We start from the raw sequence: 21,558 nt of genomic DNA, 5'->3' as shown, positions 1-21,558 counted from the left end.
ACCCAAACATCCAGTAAGGGCGAAATCCATTTGACATTTGACAAACATCTCCTGAGATCGATTCGGTATGGGACCTTATATTATTTATCATCTTATTTATCCGTGTTTTTACAAGATGTCATGTCAGTAGTATTTCTAATACCTGCCCAATAGCCCACATCTTGGCTGCTGATGTGGGGATAGGTTAGCCTGCTATTTCAGTAGACTATTATAGTTGATTGTTTAATAATGTTGAGTTTTAAAGTCTAATATAAATATAAATCAATATAATTAAATATTGTGCCCATTTAAAGAACCACTCGGATTCACAATCAGAACTCTTTATGTTGTTATGCTCATTTGGAAAACAAAATTCTACTTCAAAAGTTGTGGATAGCATTAACAATAAGTTGAAGGGAAACTTCAACCTATTGCTTCAACCTATTGCTTCAACCTATTGCTTCAACTTATTGCTTCAACCTATTGCTTCAACCTATTGCTTCAACCTATTGCTTCAACCTATTGCTTCAACCTATTGCTTCAACTTATTGCTTCAACCTATTGCCGGCCTTGCCGCACACACCTGCGCCGCAAGGCCGTAAAGAGTGTCCCTTATTTCAAGATCTCAAAGGTGGCAACCCTAGTCAGTACACACACACACACACACACACACACACACACACTGAGGGGTGACTGACTGACAACAAAACAAAATTAAGCTCGGCTACAACGTGTGTGTGTGTGTGTGTGTGTGTGTGTGTGTGTGTGTGTGTGTGTGTGTGTGTGTGTGTGTGTGTGTGTGTGTGTGTGTGTGTGTGTGTGTGTGTGTGTGTCGCCGGTAACAAACAAACAGCAGAAGAACGCACATTTTGAACGCCTCTCTGCCCCCCCAACACACACTGTATGGGCGGGGGAAGTACACCGCGCGCGCGCACACACACACACACACACACACACACACACACACACACACACACACACGCGCGCGCGCGCACACCGTATCTACTAGTATCTACCGAGAAGAAACACGCCGCCGTCACACACGCACACACGCGCACACAACAATCCCAAGAAGCCCTACCTTCTCTGCGTGCTCGCAGACACTGCAGTCAGTCAGTCAGTGTGGAGGTAATTCGGTTAACGGTTAACGGTTGGGTGCTTTTAATGTTGAGCCGTTATGTTTTGCGCGGCGTGGCGGTCCCCTTTGGCTGGCTGGCTGGCTGCCCTGGCCGTGCGTGTGTCACAGAGCACACACACACACACACACACACACACACACAGGAGGACTCCCGGTCCGTCCTCCGTCTTCCGGGACTTCCAAATTAAGCAACAGCAGCAGTGAACATGAGAGCAGCTGAGAGGGGGGGGGGGGGGGGGGGGTAGTCCTGGTCAGGAGAATCGGAGCGGACGGTGACTCTGTGTGTGTGTGTGTGTGTGTGTGTGTGTGTGTGTGTGTGTGTGTGTGTGCGCGCGTGTGTGTGTGTGTGTGCGTAGCTCTGGTCCATAGCCTTACTGCTTCTATGATTCTGCCCTGCATTAGAATCATAGAAGCAGAGCTAGTGTGTGTGTGTGTGTGTGTGCGTGTGTGCGTGAGTGTGATCTTCTAAGTCAGTCCACCACACAGACAAATTAACTTACTCTCTTTACACCTGGGGAAAACTGAATCCATTATTTTTGGATCAAATAGTAATCTCAGCAAGGCAGATATGGCTTCTTAATTGGTTATGGGTGACAATATTATCACAGGAAAATATATGATATTAGTATATTACCTACCCAGGTTCCATCCTGGAGGCTAATCTTTCCGGTGATAAAATGGCCACCAATGTAATCAAAAAAAGTCAACCAAAGAACAAGATTCCTATACAGGATCTCCTCACTGTTCAACAAAATCACCTTGAAGACCCTATAACAGGAGCCCTCATACAAGGTTTCTTTGACTATGCATGCACCTCCTGGTACCACAGCACCTCAAAGGCCCTTAAAACAAGGCTCCATGCAGACTTCCCAAAACAAACTGGTCAGGCTCCTACTTGGCCTCACCCCCCGAACCCACCTCACCCCTGCCCACTTTGACAGGCTGGGAATCTGGAATGGCTTAGGGTTGACGACAGAGTACAGCACCTTGCAATGGGTCTGGTCCACAAGATTCGATACACCACCAAGATACCCCCATGTCCCTGTCTAAATACTTCCTTAATGTCAATGAAGTCCACAACCACAACACCAGAGGGAGTTCAACAAACTAAATTAATTTCGCTCCTATGCCACAAAAATGTGGAACGCCCTATCAACAGCCATTAAGACATGTGAATACCTCTCCTATGCCACAAAAATGTGGAACGCCCTACCAACAGCCATTAAGACATGTGAATCCCTTGCGACTCCTTCAAAACCGCTCTCAAAGGGCACCTACGGACGGTTGAAATTCGAAAATCCGTAAATTCTGAATCCCCCATGTTCTGCTGATGGTGTCGTCCACTCACAGTTAACAGTTTTTTGTATTGATTTGTGCTTGAAATGTACTGTAATTCTGCAAATTGTTAATAAATCAATCAATCAATCAATCAATCAGCAGGCAGACCCAGACCTGTTGTTATAACCAGGGCTCTTCGCCATATTATGCTGGCTTATTGTGGTGGACATTTTTTTTTTGCCACAGAATGAGTAGACAATAATATCACCATAACAAGTCTGTGAGTTAACTGGTTCCCAACCTTTTTATACTGAAGTACCACCTCAGAAAATATCTGTCTCTCCAAGTACCACCATAATAACTGATGTTAAAATACAGGAGTGTAGACCTGCCCCTTTTTGTTCCATTCCTATAAGCCAATAATGATGCTGCTCTGACAAAACGAATCAGTTGTACTAGTCAGCACAACTGATGATATTTCTAATGTGATTAATCCATTCTCAATTAGCCGTTAAACGGCTAGGTGTGCTGTCATGCACAGCTGGATAGCCTATTTCAACCAATAGGCCTATCTCACAGCCCCCTTTCCACGCCCCCTTCCGGTAGATAGTGGTGTCATTTAACATTAGCATTTACACGTTTTTTTCTCTGGAGAATCTAAGTACATTTCCTAATGTAAAAATGTGACAGACCAATATTATTATGAAGCAAACAAGATGGTAAATCAGCTCGAACAGATAGAACAAACCTTACCTCGAGAAAACAAAAGTTGTAGACTTCTTAAATTACCTCTGTTAACATGTAGTGTCTATGGAGTGACGTCACGCTATCACCACTAACGCGGAAAGGGGGCGTATTAATCCATTGAGACCTGGAACGCATCCATGTCACGTTAGCGTTTAACCACATTAACCATTAAGGGGGCGGGGAAATTCTGTGAGATAGGCCTATTGCATGTTCAGAAGAACTACCTATAGCTGTCCTGTAGTAATATAAATATTTCATTCCACTTCTTTCTTCTCCTTTTTTGGGGCGCCTCCTCCTCTGTGCACCACCAGAAGAAGGCTCAAGTACCACCAGTGGTACTAGCCAGTGGCGTGCACAGACATTTAGAGGGGCAGGTGCTCAAGTTAAAAAAGGGCACCTTGTGCAGCGCGTGGAACCGGCCGGTTGCCTTAATCTATTTTGGGCGGGAACCCCTTTTGGTGTTAGCATTATGTTATGCTTTAGCTATTGAAAAATAGCAGATCTACAAGCTCATAGCGTGCCACCGAGTGGCGCGCTACGAGCTTGTAGGTCTGCTATTTTTGAAAAATCTAAAAAAAAGGGCACATTGCCAAAAGGGCAGGGGGTGCTCTAGCACCCCCTAGTGTCTATCTGTGCACGCCACTGGTACTAGCACCAGTGGTTGGGAACCTCTTGACTTAACTGACTCAGAGAGAGAGTACAAATTGAACCAAATTGACCCTAAATAAAATAGGTTATAGGCCAGAGGCCTTATAAGCCTATCTCACAGAATTTCCCCGCCCCCTTTTTACGGCCCCTTTCGGGGCTAGTGGTGATAGCGTGACGTCACTCCATAGACACTACATGTTAACAGAGGTTATTTAAGAAGTCTACAACTTTTGTTTTCTCAAGGTAAGGTTTGTTCTATATGTTCGAGCTGATTTACCATCTTGTTTGCTTCATAATAATATTGGTCTGTCACATTTTTAACATTAGAAAATGTACTTAGATTCTCCAGATAAAAAGACGTGTAAATGCTAATGTTAAATGACACCACTATCTACCGGAAGTGGGCGTGGAAAGCGGGCTGTGAGATAGGCCTATTATCGGATATCGTTGCCATAAAAAGGGACAAAGCGACAATGTGATTTTTCTATTGCTACATGTCTGTAGTTTATGAAATGATGCGATAGCAATGTCAAAATGGCAGCTGATTTACCGGTACTTGTTTTTGGCCCTTATATCTGTTATATGATGAACAAAATGGTATATTGTGAAAGGCATAACTCAACGACTAATGGGCCGATTTGGATGATTCTGACATCAAAGTATACATTTTCTGGGGTGCTGAGTTGATTTAAGAGGTGACTGAAGCAATTCAAGTTCAGGGTCATGTGTCAAAGGTCAATGTCACGGTCATTTTGGATCCAAAATGTCCTATACCAGTGGTTCCCAAACTTTTTCATGTCAAGGACCCCCAAATTGACACTCATTAGCCCCGCGGACCCCCATTTGAAAATATATGGCAGAGAAGATTTTTACGGCTCTAGCAGTGATTTTCAACCGTTTTCATTTCAAGGACCCCCAGTTTGACCTGAATTAGGCTACGGCCATGGCATTTCTATCTCTGGGACCCCCAATTTATATTGTAAAATCAATGTTAATTTAACTCTGAGAGTGTACAAAACGGGTCCATTTGGTTCCATTTGTACACTCTCTGAGTTACAGACCCATAAGGGTCCATTTGGTTCCTAACTATCATTTAGCTAGGGACCCCCTGGAACTCCCTCAAGGACCCCAGGGGGTCCCCGGACCCCACTTTTGGAACCACTGTCCTATACTACATGTCTTGGATTGGTTTTGATCACATTTTCTCCTGTCTACCTCCGATTCGGAAGCCGTAGATTAACGTTGCACAGGTTGTGGAAGAGCGCCCTCTATCATAAACACAGAAAACACCAAATTACATCGTAGATGTCAATGGCTGTATTGAACTATGCAACCTCTTCCTCATCAGAACTGTCCTGTTCAACTGTAGGCATTGCATCTTCCTCGGGTGCTTGGTTTGTGTACAGTTCTGGAGTTTGCAGAGGTCTGTACATCTCAAACCATTGCTGAGACAACTGCAGTTAGGAAGCTTGCATATCTGTGCACATTTACAGGCCAAAAACTCAAGGACTAGATCTGGTGCAGGGACTGTGCGCATCCACTGAATTGCTAACTCTCCACCAACAACAGTTGTCCATCCACTCTGTATGGGATCTGGTGAAGATGGGTGAGTCTACAGAGAGCTATCTCCATATTCTAGTCTGGTAATTGGCACGGAGGGAGGGCATGGAGAAATAGACATTCTCTACATGGTGGGAGTTCACTGGAATCAGCCTCCCCTCTCCTGGCACAGAAAAGATGGTAGCGGATCTCGTTCACGTCACTGGAGGTGGTCCCAGACAGGTACCAGCTACAAGTGAACTGCTGCAAAAAATCTTATTTTCACGATTTAAAAAAAATAGCAGACCTACAAGCTCGTAGCGCGCCACTCGGTGGCGCGCTATGAGCTTGTAGATCTGCTATTTTTCAATAGCTAAATTATAACAATGCTTAAAACAAAATGGTTTAAGGTTATTGTAGCAGTCAATTTCGGGAGTCGGGCGGGGCGGGGGTCCCGAGACATTGCCAAAGCATTTCCGGGGGTCCCCGGCCAAAAACTTTGAGAACCCCTGGCTTAGACAGTGGACCGTGCCATCTTGGATTGTGCACGCACACGTGCACGCACACTTTCAGTTGTTTTATAGGCTCCAAATCCCCCTCCCAGGTGGCATTTCTGGTCAAAACAACGCTTATTGCACAGAGCCTGGCAGTCGCAGTAATGGCACCGGCCTGTAGTTCTCCTCGGCTTGTGAAACAATAACAATTGATCCGATAACACAGGGGTTCTCAACGTTTTTGGCCGGGGACCCCCGGAGATGCTTTGGCAGTGTCTCGGGACCCCCGCCCTGCCCCCTCCCGACCCCCAATATAAATTGACTGCTACAATAACCTTAATAATAGAGACAATACACCATAAATAAATACTGAAATCAGATAATCATTAGGGAAGGTGTATATGTGTACTATATGTAAACTCTTTTTTTTATTTATTTGGGGACCCCCCAAAATAATTTGGCGCCCTCCAGAGGGGTCGCGACCCACGGGTTGAGAACCCCTGCGATAACACACACACACACACACACACACCATTAAGCTGACACAACATCCGGTCACGTTTTTTTGGATCTTCACAAATCACTATAAGGGTTGAACGGCGCGATATCCTGACCTGTTATTAATTCATCCTGGCGGGGAAACGGTTTAAAGACGTATTCTATTTCTATATACGCTAAAGCTATTCTGACAACAAACATAAAGTACGTACTGTATATTGTCTTATTGGGGCTTTCTTTGTCACAAAATCTTTGGGAGAGTCACATTCTAAATACGTACATAGTATTTTGGAGGAGGGTCTTGATTGATTGGGTTCATACTGTTGGCTGATTGATTGATCAGATCCATGCAGTTCCATTCAGTAAAATACCAGCAGTCTCCTCCACGTTTGATGAGAACGTTGCTGTGTCTCTCCAACCCTGACCACCATACCTTAAAAGATCAGCTTCTTTCAAAACCGGAAAATCCATCTTTCAGGAGACCACAAGGGGAGGTATTTTGGGGGGCGTGTATTTTGGTGACCAGCCGGATGGGAACCGTGAGGTTCCCAGTTCGATCCCTGTGGGCTCCCCCAGAGTTAGTGTTGAAGCGTCCTTGAGCAAGACTCTGAACCCCCTAATTGCTCCCGATGTGCAGGTTGGTGCCTTGCATGGTTTCCTCCGCCATCGGTGTATGAATGGGTGAATGTATACAGTGCCTTGGATAAAGAAGGCGCTATATATAAATGCATCATTTTATTGACCTTTTTCACCCATAAGGTCACTGCTGACCCGTAAGGTCACCGGCTCTGACCCTATAGCTGTGTCCTGCCACATGAGGGAGGGACAGCCACAGGTATGGCAGCTATAGCGTCACAGGCTCACTTCTCCTCGTCGCCATTATTTATTGATTTGAAAGTGGATGAATCATTGATAGGCCATGCACGCCCTTCTCGCCCCTGAAGAGACTCCATTTTGTGTCAGCGTCTGGCTGGCTGGCTCGCGGCTTGTAATGTGAGCGTGTTTGTCGGTGAGTGTGTGTGTGTGTGTGTGTGTGTGTGTGTGTGTGTGTGTGTGTGTGTGTGTGTGTGTGTGCGGTGTGGTGCGTTGCAGCTGTGCGCGACGGGGACATGACGAGGCAGACGCATGCACTGACACACGAGACGCGTCTGAAAGCAGGTTCTCATGTTTCACATTAAACACGTCCAACCAACCTGGCGTCATCATGTTTTTTTGGGGGGATGTCATTCATTACAGGCAATCCACAAGAGTCAAGACACATGCATTTTCAAACGTTTTCAGAAGTTTTCGAAAGTTTCCCTAAAATGTTGAACTGGCAACATCTATAAAGCTCACAACACATCGAGATGCAATGTGTTGTGAGCTTGTAGATCTGCTATTTTCATGCGACCCTGCCGTGAGAGGTATATAAAGTAGGGATTATTAGCATATCACCAGATTCTATCTCCTGATTGGATAACATTGGTATCCCAACCTGAACATGTATATTTTGTTGCTTATACTAGAGAGGGACTAGTGGAGAAGAGATCATGGGCTCCATCTTCGTCACCCTTATCCCTAAACTTCTTTGCCTTTTTTTTTTACTATTTTGAAAAACATTTTTGAATAGTTCAACTAGCCAATCTACATTGACACGTTGTGAGCTTGTAGACTGGGCCATTTTAACTATTCAAATGTTTTGCAAAATAGTAAAAAGAAAAAGGCAAAGAAGTTTAGGGATAAGGGGTTTAGCGGTGACGAAAATGGAGCCCCATGTGTTGTGCTTTGAAAATAGCAGATCTACAAGCTCTGCTAATTTCAGCATGCACGCCATCAAGGCCTTTTTTGTCGATAAAATCAACTTGAGTCGACTAAAATCTTATTGTATTTAGTCGACCAAAACTAGACTAAAACTAAAACCTTTCAAAATTACTAAAATGTATCTAAAACTAAAGGATATTTTTTATTCAAAAGACTAAAACTAAATCAAAAATTGCTGTCAAAATCAACACTGAAGTGCACAGATCCAGTACAGTAGTACAGCAGACTGAACTTCACAGTATGTGAGGGACGTGCAGAGAGTGTTAGAGAGGCAGGGGCTAAAATCCCGTTAAGAGGGCAAAATAGCAGCAAAATAGCAGATCTACAAGCTCTCAACGCGTCGCAGCGCGACGCGTTGAGAGCTTGTAGATCAGCTATTTTCGGGGCGCGACCCAGCACTCTTTAGCTATAGAGATGCGGTGTATCCGACATGGATTTCTAAACAAATTTGTTCAACGCAAAATACTGTGTTCAAGTTCAGGAGACTTATAGGGGGAAAAAAAGCAATTCTCCTGAATGCTGCCTTCCGGAATGGCATGGGAAGGAGTGGTATTTGCATTTCTTTCACCATGTAGTAAACGCTGCATTCGTGGTCTGGAAAGGGCAGTTGTTTTACAGACGGGTCAGGGCAAGCCCCCTTATATGTGTGCACGTCCCTGGTACCTTTCACCTCTAGAAATGTCCTCACCCGCACCGCGACGACGTGACGTGACCGACTCACTCCACAGAATGAAACACAAACGGAATCCGAACTCTTTAAATATAGAACATTTTCTTTATTTCAATTTATTGAGTAAATAGTGTTGAAATTCTTGAAATGAACAACAGGACCTTTGCATTTAAATATAGCAACACTTTTACAATGCCCTTCATCCAGTGACAATGAAAAGCTTCCTTAAAAAGTTTGTGTTCGTGTCTGTGTGTGTGTGTGTGTGTGTGTGTGTGTGTGTCATTTATTTTTTCACGTTTTCCCTTGTAAGAAATATATATAGTTCAAGTATAAAAATTCCCAACAGTGTAAAATAGCCCGTCTGATGAATATCCAAAGCTAAAAAAGCACAGCTACCGTAACCCTCGATGACGACTATACATTCTAAAGCCCAATTTATACCGCCACGGTAGCGCTGCTGGTCCATAGCTCTAAATGCCTTCATTGGCATGCTGGTTCTGCATTTCATGCGAGTGCAGGAAGACATTATAGCTCTAATGAAGGCCTTAGAGCTATGGACCAAAGCTACCGCACACAGAGTATAAAATACGCTTAATGGAGAGGAAGAAAGAAAAAAAAAAGCAGCATTTTCGCTACTTTGCATCTGGATTTTTTTTAATTTTTTTTTACTTTTTAATTTTTGAAACACATAGGTATACGAGAGGGCAGAATAATTATACAATCTGCACGCGAATAGGCCTGCATTGTTTTTTAAATAAAGTTCTCTTATTATACAAAAGGCATTTAAAGCTACTAGCCCCAGTATTTAATGTCCTGTCCTATAAAGGATTCAAAAAAAGGCAAAAAAAATAAAAAATAAACAACAAAAGATATATAGAATTGTACAGTGCACGTAACAAGAATTGTATCTTAAATAAACTCCTAAAATCAACATTTTTTGGTTGAGTATGTTAATAATAATAATAATAATAATAATAAAATTACAACTAAACCTACTCAATAACTTATATATGCCTTGAGATGAGTACATAATATTTATTATTAATACAGTACCGACGCGATGTGTCTCCCTTTGGAGCGCGTCAACGTGGTCAACTCTCAAAAATAAATAGCCTATCTTAAATAGTACATTTCTCTCTCTCTTTTTTTTTTTTTTTGTAATGTTTTTCTTCAAAATGTTCTCTCTTTAAATAGCAATGTACAAACGTTAAGGCACACACGGGAGGCCCGGGGTAAACGTGACGTCGTGAGGCAGGCCAGTTGTCAGAGCTGGGGGTGGGGGCTTTGGGGACCGCGTCCTGGGGGTGGGGTCACTTGCGTATGTGCGTGTGTGTGTGTGTGCGCGCGCGCGTGTGTCTACCAAGGGGCCAGTGAGGCTCTCCAACGTTGAAGCACTGGGCCCTAGTGGTAAGAGGAGGGACTGCAGGCGGACCCGTGGAAGTATGATTGGGAAACCCCGTGCAGCTGGGCTTTAACGTTGAGCGCGTTTGCACTTCCGCATCGAAAAAAGGCGGAAGTAGAAGGCTCTTCCGGGTGCTTCAAAACGCCACTGAGCAACTTCCACTGACATGAATAGCGGGAGCTTCGCGCCAGTTCAGTCTCTATCCTTCTTTATACTCTATGGTGTCTACCTGACACGTAGCCTTTTTCCACATAGCCTGGCATCACATGGCCAGATTATAATATCACTGCGTATACGTATGTATTCAGTCTGGAGTCTCTTGTGGTGGAACCCTGCATTTCTCAAGGAGCAGATTTAACACGAGGATAGTTAAACCCAACCACAACCGAGCAGTGCCAGACCAAACCTGCAGGGGGCAATGTTTTGTCAGGACTATAGTAGCGATTAGCCTCAGCTCAGTCCCAGCCAAGGGGCCAGTGAGGCGCTCCAACGTTGAAGCGCTGGGCCCTAGTGGTAAGAGGAAGGACTGCAGGCGGACCCGTGGATTCATGACGAAGAAACCCCGTGCAGCTGGGCTTTAACATGAGCGCTCGGTTGCACTTCCGCCAACCAAATGCGGAACCAAATACTCATCTGCGAAGAGAAAAGCCCATGGTCACAACCTAAAGGCATGAGACGCTATCGGCGGAAGTGTCGGTCCGGAACATCCGTCATGATATATTTCCCCCCGGCGGAGACGATATTTCCCCGACCAATCAGAACACTTGTTTCATTCAGGGAGAATGTAAACTGATTTGTAAAGCATCAACGTCATTTTTCGGAGCGGTATATACTTTCCGCAGAAAATCCCGCGACTTCCGCCCCGAAACAAATGACAGCGTCTACAGCGTATAGGTATTTCCCAGCGTGAGTAAAAGCGATGCAGTGGCGAGATTTTAACATGGTTGGCTCGCCTCTAAAGCCAATGGGAGACTATAGTTTGTTTGTTGAGTTAGTCGCGATGGTAGATTCGCTATACTCTTCACAAGCTATACTGCAGTATATAGTTCTCAAATATCCTCGTGTCAAAGACCCCCAAACTGGTGTAATGTGTCCCACACCCCCAGTTTGAGCCAACACTGAGCTACAGGGTGGCGGCGGAAAAAGTGCTGTCGAGCATAGGGGCACGGCGAAAATGACTATGGGGGGGGGGGGGGGGGCGAGACACCAAGGCGGGGTGGGGTAGAGACACGGTTTCCCAAAACGGGCCCAGCGGGGATTAAAATGTGACAGCTCAACAAATGAGCACAAGTGATGCGTTCTTTCCAGAGAGATCCGTCCGTGTGTGTGTGTGTGTGTGTGTGTGTGTGTGTGTGTGTGTGTGTGTGTGTGTGTGGCGCTGGAGGCCCCCCTATCCCCCTCTCTACTAACAGCAGCTGTTGTCTCTCTCTCTTTCTTTCTTCCTCTTTCTCTCTGTCTATCCCCCCCCCCCCCCCCCTCTCTCTCTCTCTCTCTCTCTCTCTCTCTCTCTCTCTCTCTCTCTATCCAAGCCAGAGTGACGTGGATTGGGCTCTTTGTGTTCGACTTGTGCTATGTGTGCAACTCTGTGTGCACGTGACATGACGTGACGCGCGTGTCCGTCCGTGTTGACGTGTGTGTGTGTGTGTGTGTGTGTGTGTGTGTGTGCGTGCGTGCGTGCATGCATGTGTACGTGCGCGTGCGTACGTGTGAGCGAGCGAGTGAGCGATTTGGTGTTTTTTTTTGTCTCATTGTCTTTCCTTTGTGAAGTTGGCTTAGTGTTGTTTGGTTCGCCCGGCCCGGTATCATCCCCCCCCAAGCCTCCCCCCCCCCTCCCCCTCCCCGAGTCGGAGAGTTGATGACAGTTTCACTTTTCCTGCAGTTAAGTTTTGTCTCTTGGTTGATTCGTTCGCGTTTGCATAGGTCGTAGGTCGAGAGGTCGAGACACAGTTTGTTTTAAAGGGACATTCAGCATCAGGAAGATAAAAAGGCAGTTCTTCAAAAAAAAGAAAAAATTAAATTAAATAAAACGAGCGACCTCCTCTCTTCTCAGACGAATAGCTCCGTGGTCGCGTCGTAAGCTTTCGCCGCGCGCCGAACAGCCAAAGCGCGTCGGAAACGTGTTCCATTTCCCTGATTGTCAGAAAGTAGTATATAAACTCCCAACAGAATGCACTTTGAAGAGACAGAAAGTATATGAGAACGACGACGGCCCTTTGAAAATGTCACGGTAACAGTAATAAATATAGGTTAATATGAAGGGCTTTGAAAGAGAACGAAAGAGAAAAGCTTTTCTTTACGTTAAACTAAAACGTCGAAGACATGCAGCCACGGGACTGAGTAAGGCTTGTTAACTCCTACAGACCAAACACAGGGATTAGTTCCTGCATTTCTCTTCTATAAATCAACTACTTTTACTACAACAATAATAGTAATAATAATCATAATAATCATCATAATAGTAACAACAATAATAATAATAATAATAATAATAATAATAATAATAATAAATTCTTTCTGACATTGCGAAATCTTCGCATCAATCTTTTTTTGTTTGTTTTTGGTTGAAGCACAGCAAGTTGTTAAGCTACTGTTACGCATGACGTTCCCACCTCACTACCACCACCACCATCATCATCATCATCATCATCATCACCATCTTCATCATCTTCATCACCATCATCATCATCATCACCAACCACCACTATAACCCTCTTCAAAAGTGTTCGTTCGGTACAGTCACCTAACCCCCCCCTCCCCCTTTTTTGGGGGTATTTATTCCTTAAGGCCAATTCCTCTTGCGTTTCCTCCGCCTCTCATCCACCGGGCCAATCATCATCAGCCTGGGGGGTGGAGCCTGCAGAAGGGGGGGGCCTCCTCCTCCTCCCTGCGAGGAGTCCGCTAGCGCTAGCTGCGGCGGCGCAGTGGCTAGCTGCAGTAGCTGCTATTGCATGCGCTCGGCCTGCATCTGCTGCGGCTGGTACTGCGCGAAGGCGGCGGCGGCGGCGGCCGCCGAGCCGGGGGGCGGAGGCGGGGCGGCGCCGGCCAGCGGCTGCTGCATGGTGGCGTAGCCGTAGCCCGCCACGCTGCCCGCTGTCACGTAGCCCGCGGCCGCGGGGCTGGCCGCATACGGGTACTGCTCGTAGGCGGCGGCCGCGGCCGCGGCGCTGGCGGCCGCCGAGTACTGGGCGTACGAGGCGTAGTCGATGTAGGGAGACGAGGCGGCGGCCGCAGAGGTGGCGGCGGCCGGCTGCAGGGAGAGAGAGAGAGAGAGAGAAAGAGAGTTAACACATTGTCTGCTATTGACGTATATATAGGCCTATGTGTTTTAATAGCCATCTGCTGTCTGCGATTGACGTATATATATATGGTATGATAGGTGTGATCATTTCTGACTTAAAGGGCCACTTCACCCCTTTTGCAACCAGATCATATTTTAATGATGTTTGGGAGACAAGAAACACTTTCCTGGGGTTTTTATGTGGGTAATATGTGTTTTTAGATATTTTAGTATTTCAAAGTGTCCATGGGCTCCATGATGTCATGGACACTGGGCTCACTTCCTTCCTGGACTATACATGTTGTCTCAGTAAGACAGCCCTCCCCCTATCCACAAGGAGGAGCAGTGGGCCAAAGCATTATGGGGATTGTAGTCCAGGAAGGAAGTAAGCCCTGTGTCCATGACATCATGAAATACTGAAATATCTAAAAACACAAATTGCCCACATAAAAACCCCCAGGAAAATGTTTCTTGTCTCCCAAACATCATCACTTTATGAGAACTCAGGTTTATCCTCTCTGACAGAGAGGCGAGATAAGCATTGGCACCTATTTTTATATAAAGCCATTGCTGGGATGCTCCCTGACTATGTCTGTTCCATGTTGGAATTGAACAATAGCACGTATCAGACGTGCTCTAGTGATTTTTTAAGGCTCAAGGTTCCTCAGGCTCAGACAGCCTCGGGCAAGACAGCTTTTTCTGTCATTGGCCCAACCTCGTGGAACGAACTTCAAAAATCCTTAAAACTGAGCTCCCTGCCATCCTTCGGTCAGTTAATTCAAAGGAATGCTCCAGAACATTTTTCACCGTGATTGATTTATTTTACTGGTTGTTCTGCATTTAAGTTCCTTTGTAATTGTATCCTGATTTATAATGTTGTGTTGATGTATTGTTTTGACTGTATTTGTGTATTGTAACCTCGGCTACATTGAAAATGAGGGCTTGCCCTCAACTGTATTTCCGAGTATAAATAAAGGTGATGATGATGATGATGATGATGATTAAAATAAGATCTGCTTTAAGCAATCATCTCGTTTGGAATATAAACGCACCTAGAGAGACTTTAGATGTGACATGCGTGACATAATATTGGAAGATTATCTCTCCTATAGGTTTTGTTGGGAAATGCAAGGCGGGGCTTTTCAGAGTAAAATCTGCCTCGTCTGCTTGGCACTCTAGCGCTTTTATTATGAAAGACTCTGGTGGCCAAAGAATGTATGTTAATTTAGTTTTTGTTGTTTCTATTTCCCCCTTTTGTGTCTCCGTCTCAGGACGGAGATTAATAAAATGACAGAGATTTATTGATATCAAAACCGGTCGCATCGCTCCACAGGCTGGGAGCGCCTGTTGGGCAACATTCGATGTCATTTCCGGTTGGGACGTCATCCAAAATATCCCCCCCCCGGATGAGACCGAAAATCTTTAAACGTGAATAACTCTTCATCTAAATCATTCCGTCCAATTCTAACCAAAGATTATCGCGGTCCCGTCGCTAGTCGCGTTAGAATTAATCATACCTTCCGTTGTTGTCGATCGCCTCGGGGGTGTTTTGGCTACATCTAGCTACTTCGGCTACATCCGGGGTAGCGCCTGGTGCGTCGCTAAATGTGCTCCGTAGCTGCAAATCGCTGGGCGCTCTGATTTAATGGTCCTAAATACCCCCGGGCGTTCGTGGTGTTAATGTCAGTTTCATTTACCGATACCGATATTGACCGATAACGGTTAAATAACGGCCGATACTGATATGGGGAGCGATACATCGGTGCACCACTACTAAAATATCTAAAAACACATATTACTATACCTGGAGGCTGTGAGGAATCACCATGCTGGGCTGCATGAAGGCCTGGGGGTACACGTAGTGGGCTGGGATCCTGGAAAACACACACACACGCACACACACGCACACACACACACACACACACACACACACACACACACACACACACACACACACACACGCACACACACGTACGTCAGGGTTAGTTGGATTCACGCTAAGCTCCAAACCCCCCCCCCCCCCCCCCCCTACTCCAAAGCAACCCCACCATTCCCAAATCCAACTCAACCACACTGCGGCCAGGAAGCCCTCCCTCCATCCCTCCCAAGCCCCGCCGTCCAATCCAAGAACACCTGCTAGTAGTACAGCTAGTAGGGATTAGAGCGTCATAGGGTTGCCAAAATAGAGCTTTCTCTGTCATAAAGAGCAGTGAGGTGGACATGGAGCCAGAGGGGCTGCTCTGGCTGGCTGTCCATTTTAGTTGGTTTTCTCTACACCCACACCCCTGGGGGAGAATGTGTGACGATGATGATGATGATGTGCACGTCATGATGTCATGATGTCGTGATGTCATGATCTCATGATCTCATGATGTTTTGATGATGTTGTGATGTCATGATGGCATGATGTTGTGATGTCATGATGTCATGATGCCATGATGTCATGATGTTGTGATGTCATGATGTTGTGATGATGTTGTGATGTCATGATGTTGTGATGTCATGATGTCATGATGTTGTGATGTCATGATGTCATGATGATGTTGTGATGTCATGATGTTGTGATGTCATGATGGTGTGATGTCATGATGATGTTGTGATGTCATGATGTTGTGATGTCATGATGTCATGATGATGTTGTGATGTCATGATGTTGTGATGTCATGATGTTGTGATGTCATGATGATGTTGTGATGTCATGATGTTGTGATGTCATGATGTCATGATGTCATGCTGTTGTGATGTCATGATGTTGTGAGGTCATGATGTTGTGATGATGTTGTGATGTCATGATGTTGTGATGTCATGATGTTGTGATGATGTTGTGATGTCATGACGTTGTGATGTCATGATGTTGTGATGTCATGATGTTGTGATGATGTTGTGATGTCATGATGTTGTGATGTCATGATGTTGTGATGATGTCATGATGTTGTGATGTCATGATGTTGTGATGTCATGATGTTGTGATGATGTTGTGATGTCATGATGTTGTGATGTCATGATGTTGTGATGTCATGATGTTGTGATGTCATGATGTTGTGATGTCATGATGTTGTGATGATGTCATGATGTCATGATGTTGTGATGTCATGATGTTGTGATGTCATGATGTTGTGATGTCATGATGTTGTGATGTCATGATGTTGTGATGATGTCATGATGTCATGATGTTGTGATGTCATGATGTTGAGATGTCATGATGTTGTGATGATGTTGTGATGTCATGATGTTGTGATGTCATGATGTTGTGATGATGTTGTGATGTCATGATGTTGTGATGTCATGATGTCATGATGATGTTGTGATGTCATGATGTTGTGATGATGTTGTGATGTCATGATATCATGATGATGTTGTGATGTCATGATGTTGTGATGTCATGATGTCATGATGATGTTGTGATGTCATGATGTTGTGATTTCATGATGTCATAATGATGTTGTGATGTTATGATGTTGTGATTTCATGATGTCATAATGATGTTGTGATGTCATGATGTTGTGATGTCATGATGTCATGATGTCGTGATGATGTTGTGATGTCATGATGTCATGATGTCATGATGATGTTGTGATGTCATGATGATGTCGTGATGTCATGATGTTGTAATGTCATGATGTCGTTTGCTCTCCTGCAGGAGGCGTACAAAGAAATAAGACGTAATGGTGATGTAAAACAAACGGTGACAAAACAAACATTTAAATTCTCTTTATTGTTAATGGCATTTAATGTTTGTGTTTAGGGACAAGATGACATACATTTTCCCTTCATTGTCAATGGCGTTTTTAAAACAAACATTGAACTAAAATTATGCTCATCATGCTTTAAAGGAGCATTCAGTGATTTTGAAAAAAAAAACCCGGTCCGCCCCGGTAACAAGATGTGCACATGCACACGCTCTACAGTGGGGGAAGTACAACAGACCAACAGGACGTGCACCAAAGGCCCGCCCCCACTCGATCATGATTGGAGGAAGGCCCCTCTCATCCTGATTGGATGAAGGCTTTGCCACCCAAAACCCAAACCGAAACTAGGGTTTTTTGACCCCAGGGGCTCACTGGGGACAGGGAGGAACTCCTTATATGGTCAGCACACTTTATAGTAGGGAGGATTATCCAAAAAATAAGAAAAAATAAGTGACATTTGAATTAAGTGAAATCACTGAATATACCTTTAAGTATTGCATGCAAACTAGGGGGTTTTCATGATTCTGAATCCATTCCAAGCATTAGTTTTGCACGAAAAACACTCCTTGGGCTAAAAACGTCCATAAACAAATGTGATGAGATCAGCACATTTGGGCAAGTGCTTTTAGACGGGGGGATTGGGAATTGGCATGATGACAAAATTTCGGTGGAACAAAAAAAGAAAACTAATTTATAAGCTGTGACCTATTTCAAAAGTACACCTTTTCATTTGCCTCATTCCTTGAAAAGGCCTGGTCAATGAGGAGGAGGGCCATTTACATGTAAAATGGCCTTGTTTTATTTATTTTCATTTGGTTTTCTTTTTTGTTCAAATAATGTACAAATATGTATGAACAGGAAGGGACTGTAATGTCAGTTGTATTCAATGTACTTTGTTAAATGTGTCATATGGGATGGGCCAAAGTGGCATGACACGAAAATAAATATTTCATTCATTCATATAAGCGAGTCCATTCATTTGTCATCGTAGCGCAACGCGGTTGTGCATGTGTTGCCGTGCGTGGGAAAGTGCCGAACACGTCCCCCGTGTGTGTGTGTGTGTGTGTGTGTGTGTGTGGGGGAGAGAGCTATGGGGCAATCGTGTACAGAGCTTGCTTAACAATTACAAGAGGACTCACACAGCGAGTCTGTGCCCGTCCGTCGGTGGGGGGGGGTGAGTCGCCATCGGTGGGCAGGCGGGGGGGGGTAGGGGGTAGGGGGGGTGGGGGCGGGGAGGAGCATGTTGGATCATGGATAGCGCAGATCAGCCTGGGGAGTGGGGGTTGGGGGAGGGGGGGGTGACGCATTGTGAAAATGTCACTGCCACTTTGACAGCTGGACAGTTTTCAAAAAGGACACTGTGCTGGCCCTTTCGCTCTCTCTGTGTGTCCTGGGGGGGGGGTCATGCAGGGCCTAGCCCGCATCAACCCTACACTATACACGGATATAGTTCTATTAAATAAGCTATCAGTGAACAATGAGCACATTCTGATCTGTCGGTGACTTAGTGCTTATGGTCCTTCTGCCCCGCATGCAGGCCTCTATAAGGCCTGGAAACTAACTCCACTGGAGGGAGAGAGAGAGAGAGAGAGAGAGGGAGAGAGGGAGAGAGAGAGAGAGAGAGAGAGAGAGAGAGAGAGAGAGAGAGAGAGAGAGTTAAGCAGCTCCACACACACTGGTCGGGCTCAGGGAGGGATGCCAACTGGTATGGAGCAACGCCTGGTGCTGCACAATTAGTCGAAGAAAGACAAAAATGGAGAAATCGAGATTCGGACACCTGTGAGATCTCATTTCTGAATTTGAGCCAGAATGGTGCAGCACTAGTTGGCTGTCCAGTTCCTTTCAGTTACTAATTTTTTCAGTTACTAAGAGAGAGACTTTCAGAGAGGTCTAAGTCGAGCACGTTGCATCATGTTGTCTGTTTAACCCATTCTGGGCGGGAACCCCTTTTGGTGTTTTAAACATTATGTTGTAATTTAGCTATTGAAAAATAGCAGATCTACAAGCTCATAGCGCGCCACCGAGTGGCGCGCTATGAACTTGTAGGTCTGCTATTTTTGAAAAATCGTTAAAATGTGCCTCAAATCTTTCCGAAAATTGTCATGATTTAGAAAACTTTTTTTTTTAAATTTCGACGTCAGGCTACAGTATAGTTATGGCTCCAGGTGACACATTTTGAACGTATGGTGATGTTCAGCAACTACAGACTAAAGACAATACATATTGTCATGAAAAAAATCAAAAAAGAGAATCGTGTGCGAGAATCGTAATCTCAATCAACCAACGGAACCCAACCGACCTATAGGCGAGTGGAGTCCTTTGGGTTTGTTTTTTGTTAGGGGGGAGGGTCGGGATGTGTCCCATGAATTGTATTCAGTGAAATACAAGGATGATCTATCGTGGCAACCCTACATTCAGCACTCAAATCAGCACTCAAATCAGCACTCAAATCAGCACTCAAATCAGCACTCAAATCCACGCGCATCTCAACCAAAAACAGTAGTGGAACGGTGACTCCGCAGCAAGACAGGAAGGAAGGAAGGAAGGAAGGAAAAAGAACAACAACATCAATAAACAACAAAGACAAATATATACACCAGGAATAAAATAAAATATAAATGTACGTGAGGGAGGGAGGGAGGGAGGGAGGGGGTTAACCTGACTCAGCTATTGAGATCACAAGTTCACAATACAGCCTCCATCTGGGATATCGCGCAGCTGGGATTGGCTGTTGAAACCGTCCTCCCATGCCCGGGATGGGACGGACCAATCAGTGGTAGCTATACGGGCGGGATCTTGTTCGAGTCCGGGGACCCCCCCCAGGGGTCCTTGAGGGAGTCCCAGGGGGTCCCCAGCTAAATGATAGTTATAGGAACCAAATGGACTTTTATCGGTCTGTAACTCTGAGAGTCTACAGATGGAACGGGTCCATTTGGTTCCATTTTATACACTCTCAGAGTTAGATTAACATTGATTTCACGATATAAAATTGGGCCTTGCGGTCCAGGCGCATGCCACATATAGGCTCTGGCCTGACAGCGCATCGCGTGTTCGAGTCCCGTTCATTAAAGGTGTAGAGAAACGGAAATGGTGGACATTTTATTTTGAAGTTTCAGACGGTTTCAAGTTGAAACACCGCTTTGAAGTTTCTGAACCAATCAGAGCGTCGCATCCCATCAGGCGATGGGACGGTAGCTAGGGACGGTAGCTATGCTACACACACTACGCATGGTGTGTGTTTGTTTACAAGTCAGATGGTCGGCCAGCTGTACCAGTTTACTGATATGTGGCTTATTTCTACCCTATAATGTTTTCAGATACATATTTTAGCGTGATGATTAAGTTGAAACCGAGTAATACACTGTCTGGATGTTATCTTGAATGGGAATAAAAACGGATTTCTGTAATCAGTAGCAGCTGTGCTGGACAATGCTGGACGGATAGCGCACATATGGGGAATTAAACTGGTGAGCTTCATTTTTATTGGCTTTTATCGATGTGGGCCTCGACACGTCATCACGCAGTACGTTTTCGTTTTCAGGAAGTAATAACCATTTCGATTTTTATGGACTTTTGATATAAAAATACACACAAATTACAATTTGCCCATTGTTATGCCCATATGATGACCCCGGACATGTGGTCTAAAAGTGTGATTTTTTTTTTTCCATTTCACTACACCCTTTAACCTCAGATCAAACGCCCTGGATGCGCTATACGTGCGTTTTTTGTGTGGAACGATCTACAGACCAGATTAAAAATTGGCTTCTTTTGATCCCCCTAGTGACTTTTAAGAGGATTGCTATGGGCACACTCTCCAGCCATTGCTCCTTGCTTTGACGAGTAGCAAATGCTGTGATCTTAGTTTTATATTATAGCTTAGTAGTTTCATGATGTATTGTTCTTATTAGTATTTTTATTAGTCTGTATTTGGTTAGATTATTTAGACTCTCTGAGCCTCCCTGGTAGTAGGTTTTTGGTATTACATATACGTTTGTCTTTGTCATGTCCTGTATTTGTTGTTACTGGCAGAGGCTGTGTAACATTTATTTGCCTCTTAAATAAAAGTTTTAAAAAATGACGACCTTTGCTGCATGTCTCTCCCCTTCTCTCTCTCCCTCTTTCCTGTCTTCACTTGAAACTATCAATAAAGGCAGAAACGCCCCCAAAAATGATATAGATAGGCCTATATATATATATATATAATATGATTGGTTGGAGTTAGCACGCCCAGACACGCACAATCCAATCACCTGGCCAAGTAGCTTGAAAAAGGGGATGGCTTTCTTCAGCGATTGGGCGACCAGCCGACCAGAGATCCCAGATAGAAGAAGAAAGTATGTGGTGAAACAAACGTGACTCAAGCGTCCATCCTTCTGGCGGAGTCAGGTTATCGGGG

At 44.8% G+C, this 21,558-nt stretch overlaps 2 protein-coding genes across 2 annotated transcripts in view; both read right to left on the bottom strand.

Annotated features, from left to right (window-relative positions):
* cap2 (cyclase associated actin cytoskeleton regulatory protein 2) overlaps positions 1-1,226 on the bottom strand; it is a 63,684-nt gene extending 62,458 nt beyond the window's left edge. Inside the window, exon 1 of the mRNA XM_079523268.1 lies at positions 1,061-1,226. The gene's annotated coding sequence lies outside the window, so the exon portion shown is untranslated. The remainder of the gene's footprint in view (positions 1-1,060) is intronic.
* An 11,824-nt stretch (positions 1,227-13,050) lies between these two features.
* The window catches only part of rbm24a (RNA binding motif protein 24a), a 25,631-nt gene continuing 17,123 nt past the window's right edge, over positions 13,051-21,558 (bottom strand). Inside the window, exons 4-5 of the mRNA XM_079523280.1 lie at positions 15,275-15,344; positions 13,051-13,440 (exon numbers count right to left, since the gene is read on the bottom strand). Coding sequence (XP_079379406.1) covers positions 13,135-13,440; positions 15,275-15,344 — 376 coding nt within the window. The 3' untranslated portion in view covers positions 13,051-13,134. The remainder of the gene's footprint in view (positions 13,441-15,274; positions 15,345-21,558) is intronic.

Source organism: Electrona antarctica, assembly GCF_951216825.1.
Source record: "Electrona antarctica genome assembly, chromosome: 15".
In the NCBI taxonomy this organism is placed as follows: Eukaryota; Metazoa; Chordata; class Actinopteri; order Myctophiformes; family Myctophidae; genus Electrona; species Electrona antarctica.
This window is presented reverse-complemented; position numbering and strand designations above follow the sequence as displayed.